Genomic DNA, 22,836 nt, shown 5'->3' with positions numbered 1-22,836 from the left:
CGAAAGGTGCTTTGTTTTCGGCCGATTGCGTTTTTGCCGATTGCATCCCCGATAAGTGCCAGCGACGTGGTGGTAAAGTGGGATGAATGAACGCTCACAGCGAGCAGTGCATCACCCTGTGTCAAAGATTGGCCCTGGATGGAAGCTGACATCACAGAACTACTTCTGATGCTGCTTCAATCGAGCTTTTTGTCTACAATGGTGACCACACCTTTGATGTGTCCTGGAAAGAATGTTCTACGCAAGTCTATAAAACCTATGTTTTTTAATTCTCAGAAATGTTTCCAAGTTAAAAAACTAATTCAATACGACGTGGGGGTTTTTTGTGCGTGCAGTAATTGGTGAATGGGCGCAGACCATCGACTCACTACCCTTGAGGACCCGGTTTAATTGCAGGTGGCTGAATCCCAGATTTTAATCCGGGGTCTCAGCAGTTAATTGCTCAATGCCTCTGACCCCTGTACCACCTGACCACTGAATGGATAATGTGTCTCATAATAATATATATATATTTTTAAAAATCATAATTCATGCTAATTGCATCTCACGACACTGTACAATAATTACATGCATAATCACATGAAGGGATACATTATATTTATATAGCAATTATTAGGTAAATAACTTCTTCAGAAATGTTATAATGAATTCACTCATCAAGAAATGGTATGAAAAAAAAGGCATTTCAAGCAAAATCTATCACAACAGAGGTCCAGAAAATGACGTCTTAAATATTGAACATTCATTGCTCATCTCTGAACAAGCTCTCGTTGATTTTCATTTGATTCATGAAAGGATAACAGTTATTTTCCAATTTTTTATTTGTTTATGCGTTCCTCCATCTACCCATCGTCTTCAGCACTCGCAATGTTTCCAAGGCACCGCGTTATAAAGTGTCATCTCAACTATAAAGCTAGTCAATGTTTGTGCCGCCGTTAAACCGGGGTCATTGTCATAAATTGTTGCCTACCCTCTATTTATCTGCTACAAGGCAGTGCTAGAGATGACGTCTTTGTTTGTCCTCAGTCATCCAGCAATGGATTTCCGTCAGGGATCCTGTACACGTAAGATAATGGCAAATGTGCAAGCCCTGCAATTGCTCTCTCGCGCTTAGAGGGAGCTCTAGACAGCCCCAATTCGAGGTTATTTTGGCCTACTCTTCCATACTGACCAGGTGGAAGTATCCACGCTGTACCCCACCACACGCGTCCTGCCGATCGGCTTAACGCGGTGAATCCACTCGTGCCGCTCGGTGGCCAAGGTAGGGGGTGGACGATTTAGGAAAGCGCTCGCACCGTCGTTTCAACCGCCGCGCCGGGAGATCCAAACGAACCGGCTGACCCCTCTCCGTCGCGAGTCCAGTGCGCCGACCGTCACACCGGGGCGCACAAACGTGACGACGATGAGCTTGTCCGCGAGTCAACGGCCGTAACCCCGCGGTGCCGCCTGCCATCCGTCCGTCGCAGGACATCGCGAGCCGGCTGGACAACGGTGCGGAGGGCTGCGACGTGGTCAACAGGGCCCTGGCGGCGATGCACGGCGTGGCGCAGTCCATTAACGAGATGAAGCGCAAGCACGAGCACGCCATACGCGCGCAGGTGGGCGCGCCAGGAACACCCCCCAACCCCTCCCCCCACCCCCCCCCCCTGGCCTTTTTCTGCTTTAGAGAGGAGCAGCGGCCGATCTTGCCTGCCGGTTCACCGATCTCGCCCGCCGGAGGCGCAACAGTCACTCGCTGCGCCAAACCCATTCTGTACCGCCGCCGGCTAATTTGGTTTCGATATCGGCTCCCTGCCGAGGGTTGCCACCTCTGAGATACAAAAATTTGGATGTCTCGCATGATCAACATAACGTATGTTGAACTTCTTTTAAACCGTATGTAGCCAACCTTGCGAATCGAAGGTGCGGGGGAAGACAGTTTTCAATCTAGATTTGAAAGTGGCTTTCTAATATCAGAAGGAAGTGCATGTCCGACGGCCGCAGAAGCGCATCTGAAAGTGCGCGATGCGGTGACCGTCTGTTTGATGGCCAGCCAAAAGCTGCCACTAGGGTGACTGGTGATCCTGTGATACTCCTTGACGAGAGCAGAAAGGTATTTCGGTTCATTTGTGGCAAGCACTTTGTGTGTAATGAACGCGACCTTGTAATGCATTCCTTCGGCAACCGGGAGCCAATGCAGCTCGCCAACAGAATTTTTGGTCACTAGCGGCTGCAGGGCTCGCACCAAACCCCGTTGTCGTGCGCACGCCGCAGGAGATCCAGGGCCTGCTGGTGTGCGGCAAGGTTCGGCTGAACCTGGACGAGCTGGGCGAGCTGGTGCAAGAGGGGACCTTCCAGGTGAAGCACGGGCGCAAGGAGCGCACGCTGTTCCTCTTCGCCAAGGCGCTGCTCGTCACCAAGCGGCGTGACGACGGCACCTTCACGCACAAGTCCTGCATCAACGTGAGCGTGCGAGGCGCGAGCGGGAGAACGGGCGGGCCGGGGCGATGCTCGCCAAATGAGCGTGCGGAGCTGGCGGATGGGTGTGGGCGGCGCGGGCGAATGGGGTTTGGATAGAGCCAGCGATTGATTGTCACGTGATTATGGAAGGCTCGAGCTGATTCAGATATATATACGGATCACGATGATTCGTGTGTGTTTGTGTTTTGATTGCTTGCTTGCGGGCGCCGCTGTTTTGTGTTTGCGCTGCCCAGTGCGATAACCTGATGATGTCGGAGAATACCAAGGAGCAGACGTTCAGCGTGTGGAACCAGCGGGACCCAAAGACTCGTATCACCTTCCAGGTTTAGCATCATCATTACTTCAGTTTATTATTTTAAACGTTTGAAGTTTTTCCCCGGATTTGTTTTTTTCCCCTCATTGTGCGCATCGCCATCGACGTCACGAGACAATTTGCCCCGTTCGCAACGCTCACACGGAAGTGGCAACCCTCCGTGTTTAGAGAATGGCCCTCGGAAATGAATATCACAGAGCTACCGCTGAGGTCAACCTTCAAGTCACCTGCGGTCCACGCAGTAGGGGGCCTCACTTTCCCACCCATCCTGCCATGTGTGTGTGAATGTTGCATTCGTTGCATGGCAGCTAAACTAATAATTTTAGATATCAGGGCTGGAATTTAGCCAAATTAACTGAAGAACTAAATTCATTGTGATGATTTGCGACCAGGCTGAGGCAATGATGACCACGCTGATACCATCAACACACTACGCTTAAGAACCCATTGTAATCATTATTTTTTTTTCATACTTACTAGCATTGTTCTCATTACTGTTATCATCATTGCCGTCATTGCACTGATTATTTTTGTTTTAATTACTGTCATAATGTTTTTCAATCAATGTGGCCCCATTCCTGCCCTCCCATGAGCCTGCCCCCCATCTTCCTTGACCTTGCCCTGCCCTGCCCCTGCCCCCTCAGACCAAGTTGCTGAATGAGCAGAGGCTGTGGACTTTCCATCTGAAGAAGCTCATCCTGAAGAGTCACCCGACGGTCGTGCCAGAGCGGGTGCGTGTGTCCCTCGGTGTTGCGCCTCACCGGGCCTACCTATCCCACACACACCGGGCCTGCCTACCCAACAAACCCCGGGGCCTACCCCCACCGACACCAAGTTATCACCTGCGGCCAGGTCGACCTCAGAAAAAGATCTCGTAGCTCAGCGGGTTTTAGCTCATAGACTAAACATTAGTTTGAGTGGTTTATCTTCTTGGTTCTTTCGGTAAAGTCACGTAGAAGGGAAATAATAAAATAATAAAAATAAAACATAATAAAATGATAAAATAATTCTCACGACGTTTCGGCCACAACGCAAGCGTGACTTTACCGAAAGAACCAAGAAGATGAATCTCTGCAGTCACGAAAGCTTTAAATCGAAATTGAGTGTTTTCGAAGAGCCAACACACACTCTTAGGTTCTTTCGGTAAAGTCACGTAGGTAAAATAATAATAATAATAATAAAATAAAATAATAATAAATGAAAATTACTAGATTAAATCACAATCATTTATTATTCTTTTATTTTATTATTATTTTACCTACGTGACTTTACGGAAAGAACCTAAGAGTATGAATCCTTGCAGTCTCGAAAGCTTCAAATCTAGAGCCAACACACGTTAGAGACATCGTCTTGGCCGTTGGTAAAAGCAACGGTCTAGAGTGGGAGGCGTCGTTGGGATGGGCTTGATGGCCGGTGGCTGAGACTTGCAGCAAAGTAGCAGCCAATAAGAGGAAATGCACGCCCGAGAGAGACAACCGCCACAGAGATGGAGCGACGAGATCGGCTCCTACGCCAGGAGAGAGACGGATCATCGCGAAGCCGCGAGGGAAAGCGACGGCCGTGAGAGGCTTTCGTCCAGCAGTAGATAGACCATGGCTGATGATGATTGCGCTGACAGTCTTGCACGGGAATGGCTTCTTATTTGTGCCTCCTCCAGCCACCGGAGGCCAATCGGTTCGCCGCAACTTTAGGAAAGAATTTACCCTCAATCTCGACAAATCACATCGTCGCGAGGGGAGGGGCAGTGAATTGTTACTTTACAAAAGAAAAAGATAGCATGATGCGCATGCGGTTGAGTATTATCCACGGCTAAATTAGAAAGGAAAATGAATGCAAGTCCCTGGAGGAATTGATTGCGTGCGTTATTCACCAATGCAAAAAAACCCACTAATCTCATTGGATTTTCACTTTGTACAATAAATTAGATTGAAATCCACTAATCTCCTTTAACAAAAAAATACTTTTGGTCTTCCGCATTATTTTAAATAAAGGTCATCCGTCCATGACTTCCCATGAGTCATTTAGTTTGTTTTTATTAAATGTACTAAATATATTTTCAGGGACTGCATTCACCAGCCATTTAAAATAAAGACCGTGGCTTCTTTGTTCATTTGTATTTTTGGACCCTTTCCCACCGCGGCCGCGCGCGCGATGCAATGGACGCGATAAGATAAATCCTCAAAGCGCTCCTTCGCTTCCAAATGCATTTCCCCTTGCGGACGTGAGGACGGAGTTAAAAAAAAAAGACGTTGATAACAACAAAAATACGCCCGACACAATGAATACGGCGAAGGCGGAGAAGAGAAACACCTGTAGCCACCTCTGCCACCTGCTTGTGACAAATTGGGAGCAAAATCTTCCTTTTAAAACACAGACACCGTTCATCATCTGCAGCGTGTCACACCGGTGGGCCTAGCAATTAATCACAGTATCAACCAACCATCTCTTTTTTCTTCTTCCCCTCCCACCGTGGATTATATGGCCGCAACGTTTTGAAACGCATTTTTTCGTATAGAAATATTCCCTCGTAGTTAATATCGTTGCAGCACATTACGGCTTTAATCGTTCAACTTGCACGGAATAAAGTTTGGGGGGTTGGGGAGCGTCTGCAGCTGGACGGCATCATTCCGACTGCTAAGGACTGAACTGCGGGCTTTGGGCAGTGTGACGTCTCCAGAAGGGATGACGGTGGCCGATGGTCTAGAAATATGACGCCTCCGAGATTACGTCCGTCGAAGAGATGGATCGATTAAATGCCGTTCGTGCGCCGGGCGCTGGGCGGATTGTTGCGTTGCAGGTTCGTGGGAGATAGAGATGGCCTTTTTGGTGGCCTTCATCCAGCATTGGATTGTTCTTGGCTGATGATGATGACGACGGTGGTGAAGTGTGGTTTACGTCGCAGAATCATGTCGTGAACGATGCTGGATTTTGTTTGACATTCTTTGAGAGATCGGTTCTTGATATTTTTTGCCTCCTAGGTCAGTCACTCTTGCAAATGAGACTCATCCTGCACTCTCGTTCTCACCACCTGGTTAAAAAAACTAACTTGAAACTCTACCCAAATGTTGCTTGCTTGAAATGAAGACTCGCACACATGCATAGTATAATGACTTGCACACATGCGAGTCTTCATGCAAGCATAGTAGGCATGTGGTTGCAACAGGTGTTGTGTGTTCTTTGTTTGGATCTTTGGACTGTTTTATGCTGCACAGTGCCCTGCTGTTATCTGTACTGACTGTGCTTAATTTTGTAACTGGAAAACCATAAGATAGTTTTGTATCACTTATATAACAATGATGATGATCGTATTAATGATAATGCTTATGGTGATGGTAACTGGTGTGTTTTTTGTTGTTATTCTTGCAGGCAATGCAAGTTATTTTGGATGTGAACCCATTGGGTAAGTGCCCTCTCTCGATATTCCTGCAACTGTTCAGATGTTATAGCTTCCGGGTAAAGGATGTATTCACCTTGTGCTATCCACGCGATGCTGCCAGGGTCGTGTTAATGGTTAGCACCGACTGACTGGACTTGCAATCCAGAGGTAGCTGGTTTCAATTCATTCTCCCGGTGTGGCAATCAAACCAACAGGGCTACTTTATTAAATTCCTCACCATCTGTCCGCCCCATCAGTATAAATGGGTGCGCGCCGCAGTTAGTTATTCGGCAGGTCCGTGTGTGGTGGGGTAAAGTGTGGGTACTCCCTCCTCTTCCGAGACGTCTATCCCGGCATGCAGGAGTACGGTAAGTCCTCGCTTCACGTGTTTTCACACGTCGCGTTTTCGCTACAACGCAGTTCTTCTGTTGGGGAACACTTTTTCACGCAACGCGCTCCGTTATAGCGCGGCTTGGGAGCGGTCGACGGCGAACTACGTTCTTGAGCTGCGCGGGCTGAGTGGTGTGGGAATTATGGGTATACGCACGGAATGATACGGCACATCGCGTTACCCTGTCACACCTGCGATAAGCACGGTTGGCTACGTGCAGTGCGAAAGAAGTTCAAGATACGTGCGTACTTGTCAGTTCTTCATGTGTGTGCGTACATCAGACCTCTCAACCCCCACCTTTTCACATTACTCCTTACGGGGAAATTGTTTAACACGGCACTTTTAGAGGAAGGCATCTGCTACCACCGCGTTCAACGAGAAACACATTCCTGCGGAGGGAGCTGGTAGGAACGTTGGGTTGCTCGGTCAATGGCCAGGGTCAATGGCGGCGTGGTGTATTCCGCAAATATGCCCGACTGTGAGGGCGGGCACAAGCCGGCGTGAGTAGGTTAAACGTTGAGTTTTATAAGGGCACCACGGGGTGACCAGCCCCTCCCCTCCCAGCCCCAACCCACACCCAGCCCCACCCTCCCCACCCAGCGCCTCCCTACCCTCCCCACCCAGCCCCTCCCCACCCAGCCCCTCCCCACCCTCCCCACCCAGCCCCACCCTCCCCACCCAGCCCCTTCCCCACCCTCCCCTCCCACCCAGCCCCACCCTCCCCACCCAGCCCCTCCCCACCCTCCCCACCCAGCCCCTCCCCACCCAGCCCCTCCCCACCCAGCCCCACCCTCCCCACCCAGCCCCTTCCCCACCCTCCCCTCCCACCCAGCCCCACCCTCCCCACCCAGCCCCGCCCTGCACGACGGACGGACGGACACAATAATCCCCTGTGGGCTAGGTGTAACCAGGAGGTTCCTACCAGTAATTGCTACTCTAGACCAACTATCCTCGATCAGGGGGCTCTCCAGAGCTCCATCCAGTGGATGGAAGCGCTTTCATCAGCCGCGGCATGAGCGAGCAGTTGCAGGGCTGCGCCTTTACTCCTTTGCGGTGCACAACTCCGAAGGATGCAAGGTGTGAAGAATTCACGAGCGTTCCGTACCATCGATCTCATTGCCATGTTGTACCCTTTAGATTGACAAGAGAGCCGACCGAACGGTAGAAGAACAAATGGCTAAAGTATATCTTTTAAGGAATACGTATTTATTTTACACGCATACGTAAAAAATAACATTTCCATCGCGGGTGGGAAGGAGCGTGATTGCGAGCGGCTATATGAATCATCGTAGTCCCCGGGCTCTGTCGAGATAAACCTGAATTCATTTGTGCGTCTGTTTGCGTTTCACAACGCTGCGCGATTTGCTCGCGGTTTCATTTTCTATGCCGTGCAGGCTTGGCGGTTCACGGGCATAGGCACTCTCCGAGCACGTAATGCCCGAGTCTAGGGCCCTTTGTTAATCCACTGCTGGATGAAGGTCTCCCGCTGGGGAGAGCTGTTTGACCATGCTTCACAAGCCATGCTGATAATTATCAGTATGGATTGTTGAAGAGGGTGGGGGGGGGGGGGATTGTTACTTCCCACTGATGTTAGCCGTGGCCAGAAGTCGAACTCAGATGGTCGACGTTGTAAGCGTAGTGCGCCAACTGCTGTGCCACCGCTATAGGAAGCGATTGAAGAAGTTATCAAAAGGAAGGCAGCAAAGTGGGGCCAAAGATTAATAGGATCAGCTGTGGTTTAGCCGATCAAAAAAATGAAGAAGGGTGGTGGTGTTGGCGGCGGCATCTATAACACTTTAACTTTAATATCATCGCAGGACTCCCTTGCAGCAGGAAGACACTCGGTCTCATTGGGATGTCGCCTGGTAAAAAAAAAAAAGTTATTGATTCATTCGTTGTGTCCGTTTTTGGCCCGAGGCTATTTGGGAGCGACGCCATGCGCGGTATCGCAACATTCGGCGATGCCAGGCAGAAGTAGAGCCCTCGATCTGCCACGTTGGCTTTTAAAACCGAAAGGAAAAAAAAACACCTCCGTTATTATTCTAATATATTTATTGACATGGTTATTTTGCACCATGTACTCAAGCATGATTGAATTACCCCCCCCCTGCTATTAGATAATTGGGAACATTGATGTCACGGAAGCTAACATTTGTTTAAAGAGAAAGCGAGAGACGGAGGGAAAAAGAAGTGCAATTAACATGACGAATGTCCGCCTCCGATCCACGTGTGTGGCCAGGCGGCCCAAGGTCTGCTTGAGCTGCGGGGGCCGCAAACGTGTGTCAGAGGTGAAGAAGTGGCATTGCACGTCGAGTGGTTCGGGCACGAATGTAGAGAAACACGTGGTTCGACATCGGCAAAAATGTCACCGCAGTAATCGACTGACCGGTCTTCTAGCTACCAAGAGGTGATTTCGAGGGAGACGGCTGTCACTTTGTGGACGCGTGTCGCCCCGTCTTGATGCGGAAAAACTCCAGCAAATTGCACACTTCGGTTGGCGGTCGACGTTTGAAGTGGACTGCGACCCCCCCACCAAATCACTCGACACGCCTGCGTATGTTCAGCGAGAGCAGTTGGTGCGATTGCTAGCGCAACGGTCCTTCGCTGACTATGCGTGATGAACGAATGAATGTAGAAACACGCGTGCACACATCAACAACAGCAGCAGCAGCAACTGCCGTTCGCCACCAAGTGGCGACGACGTGACCACGTCGCTTGTGCCAGGCCACGGGACAGACCCAGGTGCCCTGAGTTGACTGACTAAGATGACAGGCAGATGCACCACCTGTGCGCTCCCCACTGTGCCGATCCGCTGCGCTTTAGCCGCCCCAGCGCTGCGCATGGACACGCGGATTCACGCGTAGGCCGGCACGCACGCTCGCGAGTGCGGTGGTGAAAATATGCGCCGCCGCCGCTGCAGCTGCTACCCTTATGAAATGATTTAATTTCAGATTTTTTATTTTATCGCACATTTTCTTTTTCTAAGAAAATGCTCGATGGGGGGGGGGGGGCAGTATTAACATATCCGTCCACACGTGGAGCCATGAACTCCGCGACGTATTTCAATGGACGGGCGTTCTCTTTGGGTGGTTTTTGTTGTAATTTTCTAGTTTGTAATACCCCTGCTTGGGCTTTGCGCAGTTGCTCTGCCATGCGGCCCTCCGACGTGTTTTCAGGTTGTTCGGCAACGATGTCCGACGTTTCGCCCCACGTGCCGAGGAGCTGCTTCAGGAACTCAAATCAGTTTGTGAAGAAGCTTCCGGAACGTGGAACGAATCGTCGGACATCGGGCCGAACGCCACGGCGAACAACCTGAAGGGCAATGCTGCATCAGGACTTTGTCAGGCACCGAAGCAAATAGGCGTTTCACAATTCGTAAAGAAACAAGATTATCTTCGGATGACGATACTTGCGTCAAATCATGCGTGCAAGGATCGGATATGATTTATGCTCATCACGTGCTAATGTTATTCCTGAGCTAATGGAACGAATGAGGCAGAACACACACATATCAGAATGCAAATGGGGCAGGACACACGTGACGAGTGGCAGTACAAACAAGATGGGGACCGTACAAGACGGACGATACAAACGAGGCAACGTTAAGGAGGAAGAACGTGAGATGGAAGATATAAAATTGGGTGCATTGCAAACGAGACGCTCGGAGTAGGACGACAACAACAAAAAACACAATCGATTCTTAAATAGAATCGTGACCAAGAATCGTCACAATTCATCCAATCACGGGGGGGGGGGGGGGGGGTGAGATTACGAACCGTAATTTCCCCCTTGAGCAATAACTACTTCATTATGCACACAATTTATGAATGTTGCTTTTCATCACGGCAAATGGAACGGAATTGGGGCTTAAAAAACATTATCCCTTGGCTTACACTTTGGCCCATCAAGATCTTTTTCCTGATGAAACGTAAAATTGTACAACACCGACACATCAAAGCTGAGAACATTAAGTACGACCTCTTGACCTCTCCCTCCCCGCGTAATCTCGGCGTGTCCTCGTTTCTGCGTCGACCCCCCCCCCCCCCAGTCGGAGGTTATTGTTTTGTGTTTTTTATATATTAAGAATCAATATGTCGGTCCTCATTTGCGTAATCATTGGGCTGGGGTTCAGGTTCGCCGTATGCTAATTCGGCGCCCGACTTAGTGCCATCCCGGGAGACCCGGAGTGACTGGACCTCGTGCGGTGGAATGCCCCCCCCGCCCCCCCCCCCGCCCGCCCCCGCCCCCCCCCGCACTACCTTTGGCCACAGCCAAAGCAGGAGCTGTACTGGATGTGGTGCGCTGGTTGTGGAAATGTTTTCTGCACGAAATTTCCAAGTTTACTATGCTTCATCTTCTTGGTTCTTTCGGTAAAGTCACGTAGAAGGGAAATAATAAAATAATACAAATAAAACATAATAAAATAATGTTTTATTTTTAATAAAATAATAAAAATTAGAAGAATAAAATAACGTTTATTTATTTTATTTTATTATTTCCCTTCTACGTGACTTTACCGAAAGAACCAAGAAGATGAATCCGTGCAGTCACGAAATCTTTAAATCGAAATTTCCTATGTTTGTTTTTCTCATTCATGTGTACCTGATGATGATGATTGATTGTGTTGCAATCGAAACATCGTATTCTATTATTTCATTTAATTGTTTTCTACGTGACTTTACCGAAAGAACCAAAGAGTAATATTTTCTGGTCATTGACCTAGACAGACCCGGACACAACCCGGCTGAAATTAAGCTCTGGTTAGAGCCCTTCAGTGATCACCCTTGTCTTCGTTTACCCATTTCATGGGACCCACGTGAAGCCCTTCATCCAGCAGCGTATTGACACAAGAGCTGTACATGCAATCTCAAGCCCTGCTGTGGCCCCTTCCCTCCGATGCCCTTTCGTACGCGTGGCCCAGCCGGTTCAGTCGGCATCCTTTGATGGCCGATCGCCACTGCAGGTACTCTCCGGATTACAAGATGCACTTTTTCTCCCCCTGCATTTCCAAGAAAAAAATTGGGGGCTGCTTCCCACAACCCTTGTGCGTGACCTGATTTGTATAACTAGATTGACATCGGACACACGCTTTGGTGGATGCGTGTTAATCACCGGAGCAACTTATCATCCAGAGAATACGGTCATATCAATCTTCATAGTCACCGATAATGAGAATAATTATGGGGCTGTCTCTGCGGCGCCCGGGCTGCCCCTCTCGTGTCCCAGTCCCACCGATGCCTCAGTGCAGCCAGAGGTCGCAACCGGGTACCCGATACCCGTACCCTCCCTGATACCCGGCTACCTGTACCTGGCCGGGTACGGGTACGGGTACCCGTTTGCGACCCTAGTGCGGCCGGGTACGGGTAATGAATCAAAACCCGTTTGCGACCTCTGGTGCAGCACTCGCAAAGGGGAGAGGGATGGCTCCGTCCAAGGCGGCGGTGGCGGCGGCGGCGGGATCGATGGCGGTGAGTTAGCGCCGATCTGTGCCCTCCTGTCCTCACCTCCCGTCGCGCGCCCTTGCGTGCGTTAAACGGCTGTCTCCCCCCCCCCCCCCCTCTTGTCGACGCCTCGAGGAAAGCCTTAATCATTGTAATCATCCGGCATCACCCACCGGCCGTGATCAATCGGCGGAGTGACGTCGTCGCCGCCATCGTCGTCATCTTCGGCCATCCGTCACGGCGCGATAGTGCCGCGCTGACGGGCAAGGTCGGCGGTTGTGTGACCCCGGGTCAATGAGCAGTGACGCCTGCCGAGAGTTGGGGTGTTCGTTGCTGTTGCGAGGCCTCGTCCTTGCGGCCCGACGCTCAATGCTCAAACGTCTCTTGCCGTTAATAACACCTGACTTATTTTTGGACTTTCCCCCAAATTTTATCCCAGATAGTTCCATCAATGGTCACGTTGTCGTGAGACAAAGTATCGGGTCTGGATCTCTCACTGCGCAGTGCCACCCTTCGTGCTAGAAAACGGCCCGCAGAAGCAGAAATCGCAGAACTACTTCTGCGATGCCTTCAAGTGACCTCTCTTGCACACAGTAGTAGTAGTACTATTACGCTTGTTTACCCAGGAAAGCCTCACCGAGTCTCAAGTCTCTCTTCGGGAAGGTCCTGAAAAGCGGCTGAGTTGACTCGGCCAAGCCATGGCCATGAATCTAACGGGAGGGCTTCAAGATCATAACTCAGGGCACTAACCTCTATGCCACCACTCCAAACGCAAAGACTTTTGGGGCAAGTGCTGTTCGCGAACGCCTGTGAAGACCGGCACGGCACACGAGGGGGTGAGGGGCCAGCACCACGCCCAGCCGCCTTTGTCTCCACCGTGGCGTTGTTCACACACCACACCAGGTAATGATTTGAGGCCGATTTGACCTCGGGGAGCAGGAATCGAACTCGGGGGGACGCCGGGTTCGTGGCGCAGCACACTCGCCACTACCGCCGCTCCAGCGACAGCAGCCGCGAAATTGCCACAGAGCGGCGGGTGACGTCACCACGTTGCTTGTGCCAGGTTATATATATGTGTTCTTAGGTTTTTTCGGTAAAGTCACGTAGGTAAAAAATGAAAATTGATACAATTAATAAAAGTAAAATAATTTTTTACCTACGTGACTTTGCCGAAAAAACCTAAGAATATGAATCCTTGCAGTCACGAAAGCTTCAAATCCAGGTTGTATATGTTGAACTTCTTTCACACCGCACATTGCCATCTGTGCCAATCGATTCCCGAGGTGCGGTTAGCTGCACTCTGAGGCCATGCGAAGGAGGTCACAGGAGAGACCCAGGTGCCATAGGACGGTCCACTGCACACACATTCACCCACGTGAACTGATCTGCAGGGTGATTGAACTCTTGGGTGCGTTGCTTCCTTGAGCTGCCATTCTGTCACCAATCTCATCCGTCGACGACCATCATCCCTTGCGGCGCTGCTCCGCACAAGCCCCCCTTACGTTCCTGAGCAGCCAATGTGGCGTCTGTAATTGGTGTTTGTTCCCATATCCATGAGCTCCTATTTCTATCATCGTATAATTGTTTGCCATTATCAACAAGTTAAATGGCTGTAATTGAGGGGGTAAGGACATCTCTACAAATTATTTTAATGCGATTCATGTGTGCAATAATGAAAGGTTTATTCGTGAAACAAACAGGATCAATTTGCTCTGCATTTTTTGTCTTACAAACACAAATGAGTGCCGTGTTTATTTACCCTTTCTCATTCACCGCGGCCTAAATGTGTTTGTTCGGAGAGAGAGAGAAAAAAGAGGACGTGTAAATATTTGCCAATGGTGCCGAGAACCGTGCCTTTTTTTTCCTCTCAAAGGAAGTAGAGTAATAATAAATATATTTTGATACATCAGTTCTGTTTTTCATGAACCCCTTTTGACGCAAACTGCGCAGAACTTATTTGACAGTCGTGACAAAAAGTTGAGGCTCACCGGCCGAGGTTTGAATAATTTAAGATGTTTCGATGGCAGTTAAGAGAATGTATGTACGTACGCTGACCTTCTTTCGCGCCGTACGTAGCCACACGTGCGTCAGCGCCCTCTGACGAAACGCCGGCTTCCCAGTGGCTGGGTGCAACGTCCGCGCTCGGCGCGACCGCGACCGGACATTTGAGAACCTCCTCCCCCCCTCACCCCCGCCTAACCCCCCCCACCCTTTCGCGCCCCACGGGGTAGCCCCGCTCGTCTTAATTGGCTGCTTTGGCCGCATTGGATTACGCGTCCAGTTCAATTACGCCCACGCACGGAGGATCATTACGGCTCACCTGGCACAGCGCGCATCCCCGCGCGGCCCGGGGGCTCCAGATAAACTGCCCGTAACTCATGCGGCCTTTTAAACAAAAGAGCCGATTGAAACGATCGCCGCCCCCCTCTCCACGTACATATATTAAAAATGTAATTAACTTTGCCGGCAGGGTGGCGCAGCGGTAACGCTTCGTGCCGCGCAGCAGGAAGAGCCTCAATTCGATTCCCGACCCGGGCGCCTATCTGTGTGGAGTTTGTCCGTTCTCACCCAGTTCTGCGTGGGTTTCCTGCGGGTTCTCCGCTTTATTCCCGCATTTCGACGGACGCACATGGCAAAACCCCACATCCCAATGCCGGAAAAGTAACCCGCAAATGACTCTCTCAATTCGATCAGAATCGGATACTTTACTCAGACTGGAGGAACCTGTGAAGCTCTTTTGTCACAGATGTTCAACAGTGGCGATGTTAGCGCACAGCTGGGGAACCCCTTGAGAAGCAAATCTAGAGACTCGGTGAGACTTTCCTGGGCGAAAAACACCCACCCCCTCCCCCCCGCCCTCACGAAATTCCATATCGTGCGGCGCGATTTACCCGGCCAATTACGACGGTCGCCATCGCAGCTCCGATGCCGTCACTCCACGGCGCGGCGAGCCCTCCGGGTGCGGGAGGTGTGCGGCTCGTTGCCAGGTGCCCGGTTCTTATTCACGCGCATGCGCCTCTGTGCGTCCGCGCGCTCGCGTGCTCGCCTGTCTGCGTGCACTCGTGAACGTGCCTTTGTTTATGTTTTTATGTTCGCTCGTGCGCGCGCATTTATATACGCGTAGTTTTACGTGCATCTGTGCACATGTTCGTGCGTTGACGTGCATCTGTGTTTACGCGCAATCGTACGTGTGCCGCAAAGTCTGAGCGAGGCGAACGATCGTCACACCACGAAGGTCACGTCCCCAGTAAATGTGTCCAATGTCGGCCCGCCGTTGGCCCAACATTGGGCCAACGTCGGTCTGACGTTGGCCCCGGCGGCTCCGCATTTACTGAGTCACAGGTTACGACACCGCCGGGTTCGTGCCGTCGTACAGTCGCCGCCTCTAACGGTGGCGGCGACGACGACGTTGCGCAGCGCGCGGTGGAAACGGCGCTCGCCGCGTGCGTCACGTGCGTCACGTGCCGGCCACCGCTGCGTGGGCGCTCGAACGCGAATCCCGCGGGAGCCCCGGGCCGTCGTGTTCCCCCGCGGCACGGCGCCCAAACGTGACTGGAAAATTACCGTTAATTGTCGCCAAGTTTGACGGGCCGTGGGCGGCAGCATCCGTCTACTTGCAAATCACAAAATAGTCAAGCGGGTAATGTCTCCTTCGCGTATAACCTGTCTCTCAACGTTAATAAATTAATGCATTTTTTTGCATACCCCCGTCGGCCCCAACGGCCTTCTGGGAATGTATCATTTCTGTGGCGTTGATTTGGTACGAGCAAACTGTGGACAGGTTTTGACGTAAAGATTCACATGGGCTTACTTGAATCAATGCTGGTGAACTGCCAGGTGTTATAGGCGAGGACCCCTCTCTTTGAGAAAGGGGCCTAGTTCGATGCAAAATTCTATTATATGTAGCACATTAAATCATTAGCTTCAACGCTAATGATTTAATTTGCGTGCGCAAATGAGATGAGTTGTGGCGTCATTGAGCTCCTTGCATAATGAATGAACAGATCATGTTGAGCTTGTGAAGACCGCGAGCATATTGGTTAGGAAAGGACACTGCAATCCTGGGAATTAATTCCCGGTCACGTTAATCATCAACGGCAAGTGGGTATCCAAATCCGCCTCGGACCTCCGCAAGGTGAACTCAGCGTTCATTTATTCCCAGCAGGCGCTGTGTGGCATTGACCACACTCCGTTCATTGTGTGCCACGATGACCTTCGGGGGTTGCTCGCCACGTGCACTTGCCCCATTGGTCTGCACGGCCATACGTGACGGCGTGGCGGGAACCTTTGTCTTTGTGTGAGCAGTGCCTTCATGAAGATCCCCCGTAGATAGCCTTAACAGACTGTTGGGGCAAGTGCTGTTAACGAGCACCTATGAAGGCCAGAATTGCGCACGAGGATGATGGGTGGCCAGCACCATGCCCGACCGCCTTTGTATCCCCAGTGGCGTTATTTTTACACACCGCACCAGGTACTCATTTGAGACTGAGTCGAACTAGGGGAGGCCCAGGACTGTTTCAGATAACCATCACTGGGGTTGGCCGTGAGCGGGAAATGAACCCGGATCACGAGGTTCGTAGCGCAGCAAGCTAACCGCGACACTACCGCTTCCCACACGCACACACATGCACACGTACGCACGCACACACACGCACACACACGTACACGCATGTACACACGCACACACGTACACAATCTTCCCAGTCGTGCTACGCGGCTCCGTGGTGTAAGGTCGTGCGTCGGTGCTGCAGTAACCGGATTGGACGGCAATTAGACAACACAGCAGGGTTCATGCGCCGTGCCGCTGATGGACAGAAGATGACTTATTTGATTGGGGGACGCGGCAGATCGATATTTTTTTTTTTTGGCGGCGGGGGCGTGTCCAACAACCCTCTTCTTATCCAGGGCAGGTCATTCAATCTTCCTGCTAAATTACCTCGCCCAATGCGATAAGGAACTGTGTTTCACGTGTGTAAACACACGTGTGTGCGCACACACGTGTGGGGAGCGGTAGCGTCGTGGTGAATGCGCGCTGCGCTCCGAACCCGGCGACCCAAGTTCGATTCCCGCTCACATCCAATTGCCAGTGACGATTTTTTGTTGGTGCCCTTCCCCCGCACCTTTCATTAGCACGTTGGCTACGTACGGTGCGAAACAAGTTCAACGTACACACGTACATCTCAATCGGTTCTGGGCCTCCCCTAGTCTGCAATGAGTACCTGGTGCGGTGTGTAAACATCGCCCACGAGGGAGACAAAGGCGGTCGGACGTGGTGCTGGCCACCCAGCCCCTCGTGTGCCGTGCCCGGCCTTCGTAGCAGCACTTGCCCAAACGGCCCGTTGAGGCTACGTGGTGGGTCTTTGTCTTTTTATTTGAATGGCACAACTGGAGGGTAAATTGAAGGGCCATCGAAGTGGCGCAACATTCAAAAGGGTGAACAAACAATTTTGGCGGCGGTGCACAAAGGGCAAGTAGCCCCCTCTCATTCACAGAAGTGAGATCTCTGTTATATCGAAGGTTCATCGCTTGAAGCGTAACAATGTGTATATATGCGTGTTTCCTCTTGAGTGCAGTGTTATTGATGAGCATGAGGTTTTTGGCAAAAGGTAGATGCAGTGGATTTTTTTTCTACGCAAAACCTACTGGAATGTTGTGGAATTAAATTGGTGATTAATACATCGCAGCGGTGCTATTTGTGTGACGTGATGAAGCAACTATCCCTTGCCGTGGGAATGTGGAATTTACACCACTGGCTCTGGCCTACCAATGGAGATGACCAACAACACCCCCCCCACCCCCCTTTGCTTAATTGAGTAATAAGACACGATCCACCCTGATCTTTTGCTCTTTGCGATGATAAAACAACAAAAATTGCGCCCTCTTAATCCATCACTGGATGCCTTGTGCATCTGAGAGGCTCACAGTGATGACATCACCTGGACTCTGTTGAAGACTGATAAACAATTCTGGCTAAATCGGCTGACGAAGTCAGTTGTGATCACCAGAAAAACACTGCACTGGAATTGTGAATGTCGTGGGTTGTCCTCTCCAACGCACCGCTGTGCTGAAGTACCAACTAATTGGCACGTGTTTGGCACGTTTTGTTTACGTGATAAACCTCACCAAACGGCCGCGTCGGTTGGTGACGGGTTTAACGACGCGTTTATATTTACGAGATCTGACCCATGAAAAAAAATAAACTTTATTACGAAGTGGGAGATTGGTGCTGACCAGGACTGGTTCACGTGTCATTCACGACTGACGTTAGCTGGGATTGGAATTCGGGTCGCCCGGTTCGTAGCGCGGTATGCCAAAGAGTGAGCCGCCACTTCAACGCATCGACAAGGAGGATCAGGATTTGCATGCTATTAAGCGCTTAATTGCCGCAACGGCATCTCGAGCACTCTGCAACGCAAATCGGAGGTGGAAAAACAAACCCCGGGACACGGGGAAAATTGGAGAAGGATAGACAAAGAGCTACGAATTAAAGAGCGTTTTGCCAACGGAGCTGTGATGAACCCGCGCGCGCACGCTACGTGCAGAGCGTGCAAGCGGCCATTCTTGCAACAGGCAAAGCTGCATCCCTGCAATTGCTGGCCGCGCGCCACCGCTGACGGAAGGGCGTCCGCTAGGGGCAGCCCCCCCCCCCCACAAACCCCCTCTGTCCGGATGGTGTATTTGACCTACTCTTCCACACTGACCAGCTCGTCTTGGAAAAGGTGGGAGTACCCACACTTTACGCCACCACGGCACGCGACTATCCCGGTCGACTCACTGCGATGTCACTGCTGGGTGCACAGGGGCCAACCGGGTTTTAATAAACCTGCACCGGCGTCTCACCTGCCGCGCCGGGAGATCTAAAACGGTGGCCTCTGCATTGCCAGTCCACGCTCTGCCCTCTGCATAAGCTCACTCCACACGACCCGATTGGAATGGTCGCAGACTTTTTCCGAAATTTTTTTGTAATGCTTTTTGTGATGTCGGCCGGAGGAGTCATGCGAGCGGCGAGCGGGGATCCATCGCTAAACTCCGCATTGACCGGCTACGCAATCCCCCCACCCACTCGCCAGCAACGGAGCGTGCATGTGTGCCACTCTCAGCCGATAAGGCAGCCAGCGGGGACCCCGCTCCCACCGTGCCCCCCCCCCCCCGATCCATCCTCATGCTCCGCATCCCAACCGGTCCCCCACACAACCTTCCCTACAATCAGCACCCCCCCCCCCCCCCCCATCAATTCAACAGCCACCTGCCCTCTCCAACCCCTGCCGCAACCTCCACTCTACCTCACCCCCCCCCCCCCTGGGCTTTCATTGACCGGCTATTGTGTCAAGGCTGACCTTTCGGCAAGCGTGCAAATCCGATTGGGGGGGGGGGGGGAAGCCTGCAAAAGGGGACGGCTAATCAACGTGCTCCCCCCGCCCGCCCCGTTACACGATGTCCGCTCGGCGTCGCGAGCGCAAAGCGTGGTTAATTCAAGCTCCCACAAATTCATACACGAGCGTGTTTGTGCATGGGTGGGTAGGTGCGTGCGCGCACGCGCGCGTTGGTATGAGGTCGCAGGGCAGCGGTGGTGGTGTCTGGTGGCGTCGCACCGCAGCACCGGACCGCAGCACCGGACCACAGCACCGGACCGCTGGCTCATCGCGTTTCAATCCTCGGCCGCGACGCCGTGACGGGCCGGCGGCGCCTTGTTTTTCTGAGCCGTATTCTGGGTTTCCCATGAGTTCTTTGTTTGTTTGTTTTTCTTGTACTTGGATTGGATATTTGGGGCTTATTTATTTGAGCAGAGGGTGTTTAAGAAATCAGCACGCCTTATAAAAATGAATAATCGTAAACATTATACTTCCCTTTAAAAAAGAAAGATTCCACTCAAGGGCCAAAGCGCCCTCTATTTAACGATTATAACGAGTGGTGGTGGCTATGCACCCGCCCAGAACGCCGCGCTGTGAAGGCGAGGGTTGGTGGATCGCAAGACTGCGGGCGAAACTCCCTTCCTGTAGGGCGCCCAGGAGGTGCCGTACCCTGGCTCGCCAGGAGAAGGCAGTGCAGCAAATCGCAGACGAATATCATCTCTCTCCCTTCTGTAAGGTGTAGAGATTTGCTCCCTGCCCCCCCTCCCCCCTTCACACGCAAAGATTTTATCGGTTTCCCTCCGGGCGCTCCGGTTTCCTCCCAACGTGTAAACACTCATCAATTGGCTGAAAACATCTTGACACATATGTGGAGGACTGTAGAGCTTGGGCACTGGTTAGGGACTGGTCGCCGCCTGGCTGCCTCTCAGCGTGTCCGTTGCTTCCTCAGCGATTGCGAGATGCAATTTTGTGAACGACGCCACGCATGTGAAAACACGGGCAGCCCGCAGCCACGCACAATCGTGTCCCCTGTCATTCCCCCCCTAACCCCCTCCCCCACGCCCCCCACCCCCCTACCCCCCTCCCCCCGTGTGTCGTGCCAGTCTTGATAGACGCTCGCTGGCAGCAACTCTCCCCGGCAGTCTGCAATGCTAAATGGGAGTGCCTATGTGTGTGCCTGTGTGTGTGTGTGCCTGTGTGTGCCTGTGTGTGTGTGCCTGTGTGTGTGTGTGCCTGTGTGTGTGTGCCTGTGTGTGTGTGTGTGCCTGTGTGTGTGTGTGCCTGTGTGTGCCTGTGTGTGTGTGTGTGCCTGTGTGTGTGTGTGCCTGTGTGTGTGTGTGCCTGTGTGTGTGTGTGTGCCTGTGTGTGTGTGTGCCTGTGTGTGTGCCTGTGTGTGTGTGTTGAGTGTGGGTGGAGAGGTGGCGCAGCTGTTAGCGCGTTTTGCTCGACGAACCCGGCGACCCAAGTTTTTCGATTACCAACTCACGGCCAACGCAAGTAACGATTTTCTGAACTGGTCCTGGGCCTCCCCTAGGTCGACTCAGCCTCAAATTAGTACCTGGTGAGATGTGTAAATATCGCCGCTTGGGAGACAAAGGCGGCCGGGTGTGGTGCTGGCCACCCATCCCCTCGCATGCCTTTCTGGCCTTCATAGGTGCTCGCTAACAGCACTTGCCCCAACATTCTGTTGAGGCTGTGTGTTGAGTGTCACCTTTGTTACTGCGTTTGTTGTGGTTCTTGAGTGGCGGGAACAGGAGATGCCAATTTGTTTGAGCGTGAGAACCGCTGCATGGCCGAGTCTCAGGCAATGACGAAAAAAAACTCTCCATCCACAGAGATAGATGAGTGTCGGGGGGGGGGGGGGGAGGAGCGGTGAAAGGTGCACGACGGTGGCAAGATGTCGACTGCCTCTCCTGGTATGCAGGAGGGGGCGTGGGTTCGACCCCGACCATGACGCCTGCATATTTGGGGTGTCTCTTTCCCCGTGGTCGCGTGGATTTTTCTCCGGGTCCTCCGGTTTTTCCCTCCACATTTAGAAACGTGCGTGCGGAGTATTTGGCCGCGATACATTTCCACGCTATAAGCCACTTCATTTGGGCTATCATTTGTGGGCAGCTCGCTTCTGAAAAAAGAGCTATAGAGCTCAGTGGGCCTTAGCTGGTAAAATAAAATATAGTTTCATATTCTTGGTTATTTCCCTTCTACGTGACTTTACCGAAAGAACCAAGACTGTGAATCCCTGCAGTCATAAAAGCTTTAAATCGAAAAATATAGTTTGGCTAAGTTTTAGAATCTCAGTTTCTCGGGTTCTGCCGGAGTAATCTTTTGACTTGGTGCAACAGACGTAATGAATGAAGAAAAACACGCACGTGAGAAAGGTAAAAGTAAAGGCGCTGTCCTGCAATAGCTTGCTAGTGCCACTGCTGGCGGAAGAGCCTCCGCTCACGGGAGCTCACGGGGTAACACCTCTCGATGATGCTGCAGAAGACCCTGATCTCGTCAAAGAGCATAAACCATCATCACGCGAACTCCGGTCATCCTCGCTAGCTGAGGCTTTTGGCTAACCGTCGAACAAAGACGGTCACTGCATCGCGCACTTTCAGATGCGCTTCTGCGGCCGTCTGGAACGCTCTTCCTTCCGATATTAGGAAGCCACTGGAGCTATGGCACTTTTAAATCATCATGTAGATTGAAAATTCATTTCTTTAGAACTGCTTTTTATGTTTAGTTTGTTGTCCTTCCCCCGCACCTCCGATTAGTACGGTTGGCTACATACGGCGCGAAAAAAGTTATATATTCATACGTACAGGCAAGATTCTTTGCAAAAGGTTTCTATTAGGTGTTTTAACATCTTAACACCTGTTTTATTGGCAAAACGGGTAAAACCTCTTCTTTGATACTGGCAAAAAATGCCATTTTTTTAAAGTACACCCTTATTCAGACGTCTTAAAAATTGGCAGTAGCCACACTTCACCCCACCACAGGCGATCTGCTGATCGACTAACATCAGTGTGCACGTGTTTATACTGCCGGGTGGACAGGTGTGGGGGGGGGCGATTGAAAAAACTTGCATCGTCGTTTGACCGAGCGACCTCTGGATCATCGCAGGGCCAGTGCACCGAGCGTCCACGCAACGACAGCGTTCCTCGTGTGTGCGCGTATAAATGTGCACGCGTGTAATGTATCCAAGCAATGTTTCATTGTTTCCAAAAAATTATCCACAGGTACGGCATTTTGATTTCCCCCGATCAATCGCGACGTGGCATCTGCTCATTGCAATCGATAGGGCACAGGGAATGAATAGGGAATAGTGGCGGTATGATATATTTTTTATCAGTTTGCACGAAGATTGACACTCGTGTACTACAGCCACCCCCCGATGACTCCGCGTGAATAATCGATGGCGTGAGACGGAGAGCGTTTCTCATTTCGTCGCAATTGCCGCTGTGATTTAGACCTAACATGCTCTCTCCTTCTCTCCCTCCTTCCCCTCCCTGTGTTTG

General features: G+C 51.5%; 1 protein-coding gene across 1 annotated transcript in view; it reads left to right on the top strand.

The window, feature by feature from the left end:
* Positions 1 to 22,836, top strand: part of LOC144728824 (uncharacterized) — a 77,727-nt gene that overhangs the window by 39,007 nt on the left and 15,884 nt on the right. Inside the window, exons 7-11 of the mRNA XM_078608506.1 lie at positions 1,467 to 1,598; positions 2,254 to 2,442; positions 2,694 to 2,783; positions 3,418 to 3,504; positions 6,140 to 6,173. Coding sequence (XP_078464632.1) covers positions 1,467 to 1,598; positions 2,254 to 2,442; positions 2,694 to 2,783; positions 3,418 to 3,504; positions 6,140 to 6,173 — 532 coding nt within the window. The remainder of the gene's footprint in view (positions 1 to 1,466; positions 1,599 to 2,253; positions 2,443 to 2,693; positions 2,784 to 3,417; positions 3,505 to 6,139; positions 6,174 to 22,836) is intronic.

The sequence above is a fragment of the Lampetra planeri genome, chromosome 30 (assembly GCF_965212315.1).
Source record: "Lampetra planeri chromosome 30, kcLamPlan1.2.h2, whole genome shotgun sequence".
In the NCBI taxonomy this organism is placed as follows: Eukaryota; Metazoa; Chordata; class Hyperoartia; order Petromyzontiformes; family Petromyzontidae; genus Lampetra; species Lampetra planeri.
Note: the sequence above shows the minus strand (reverse complement) of the source record. Positions and strands in the feature narration are given on the sequence as shown.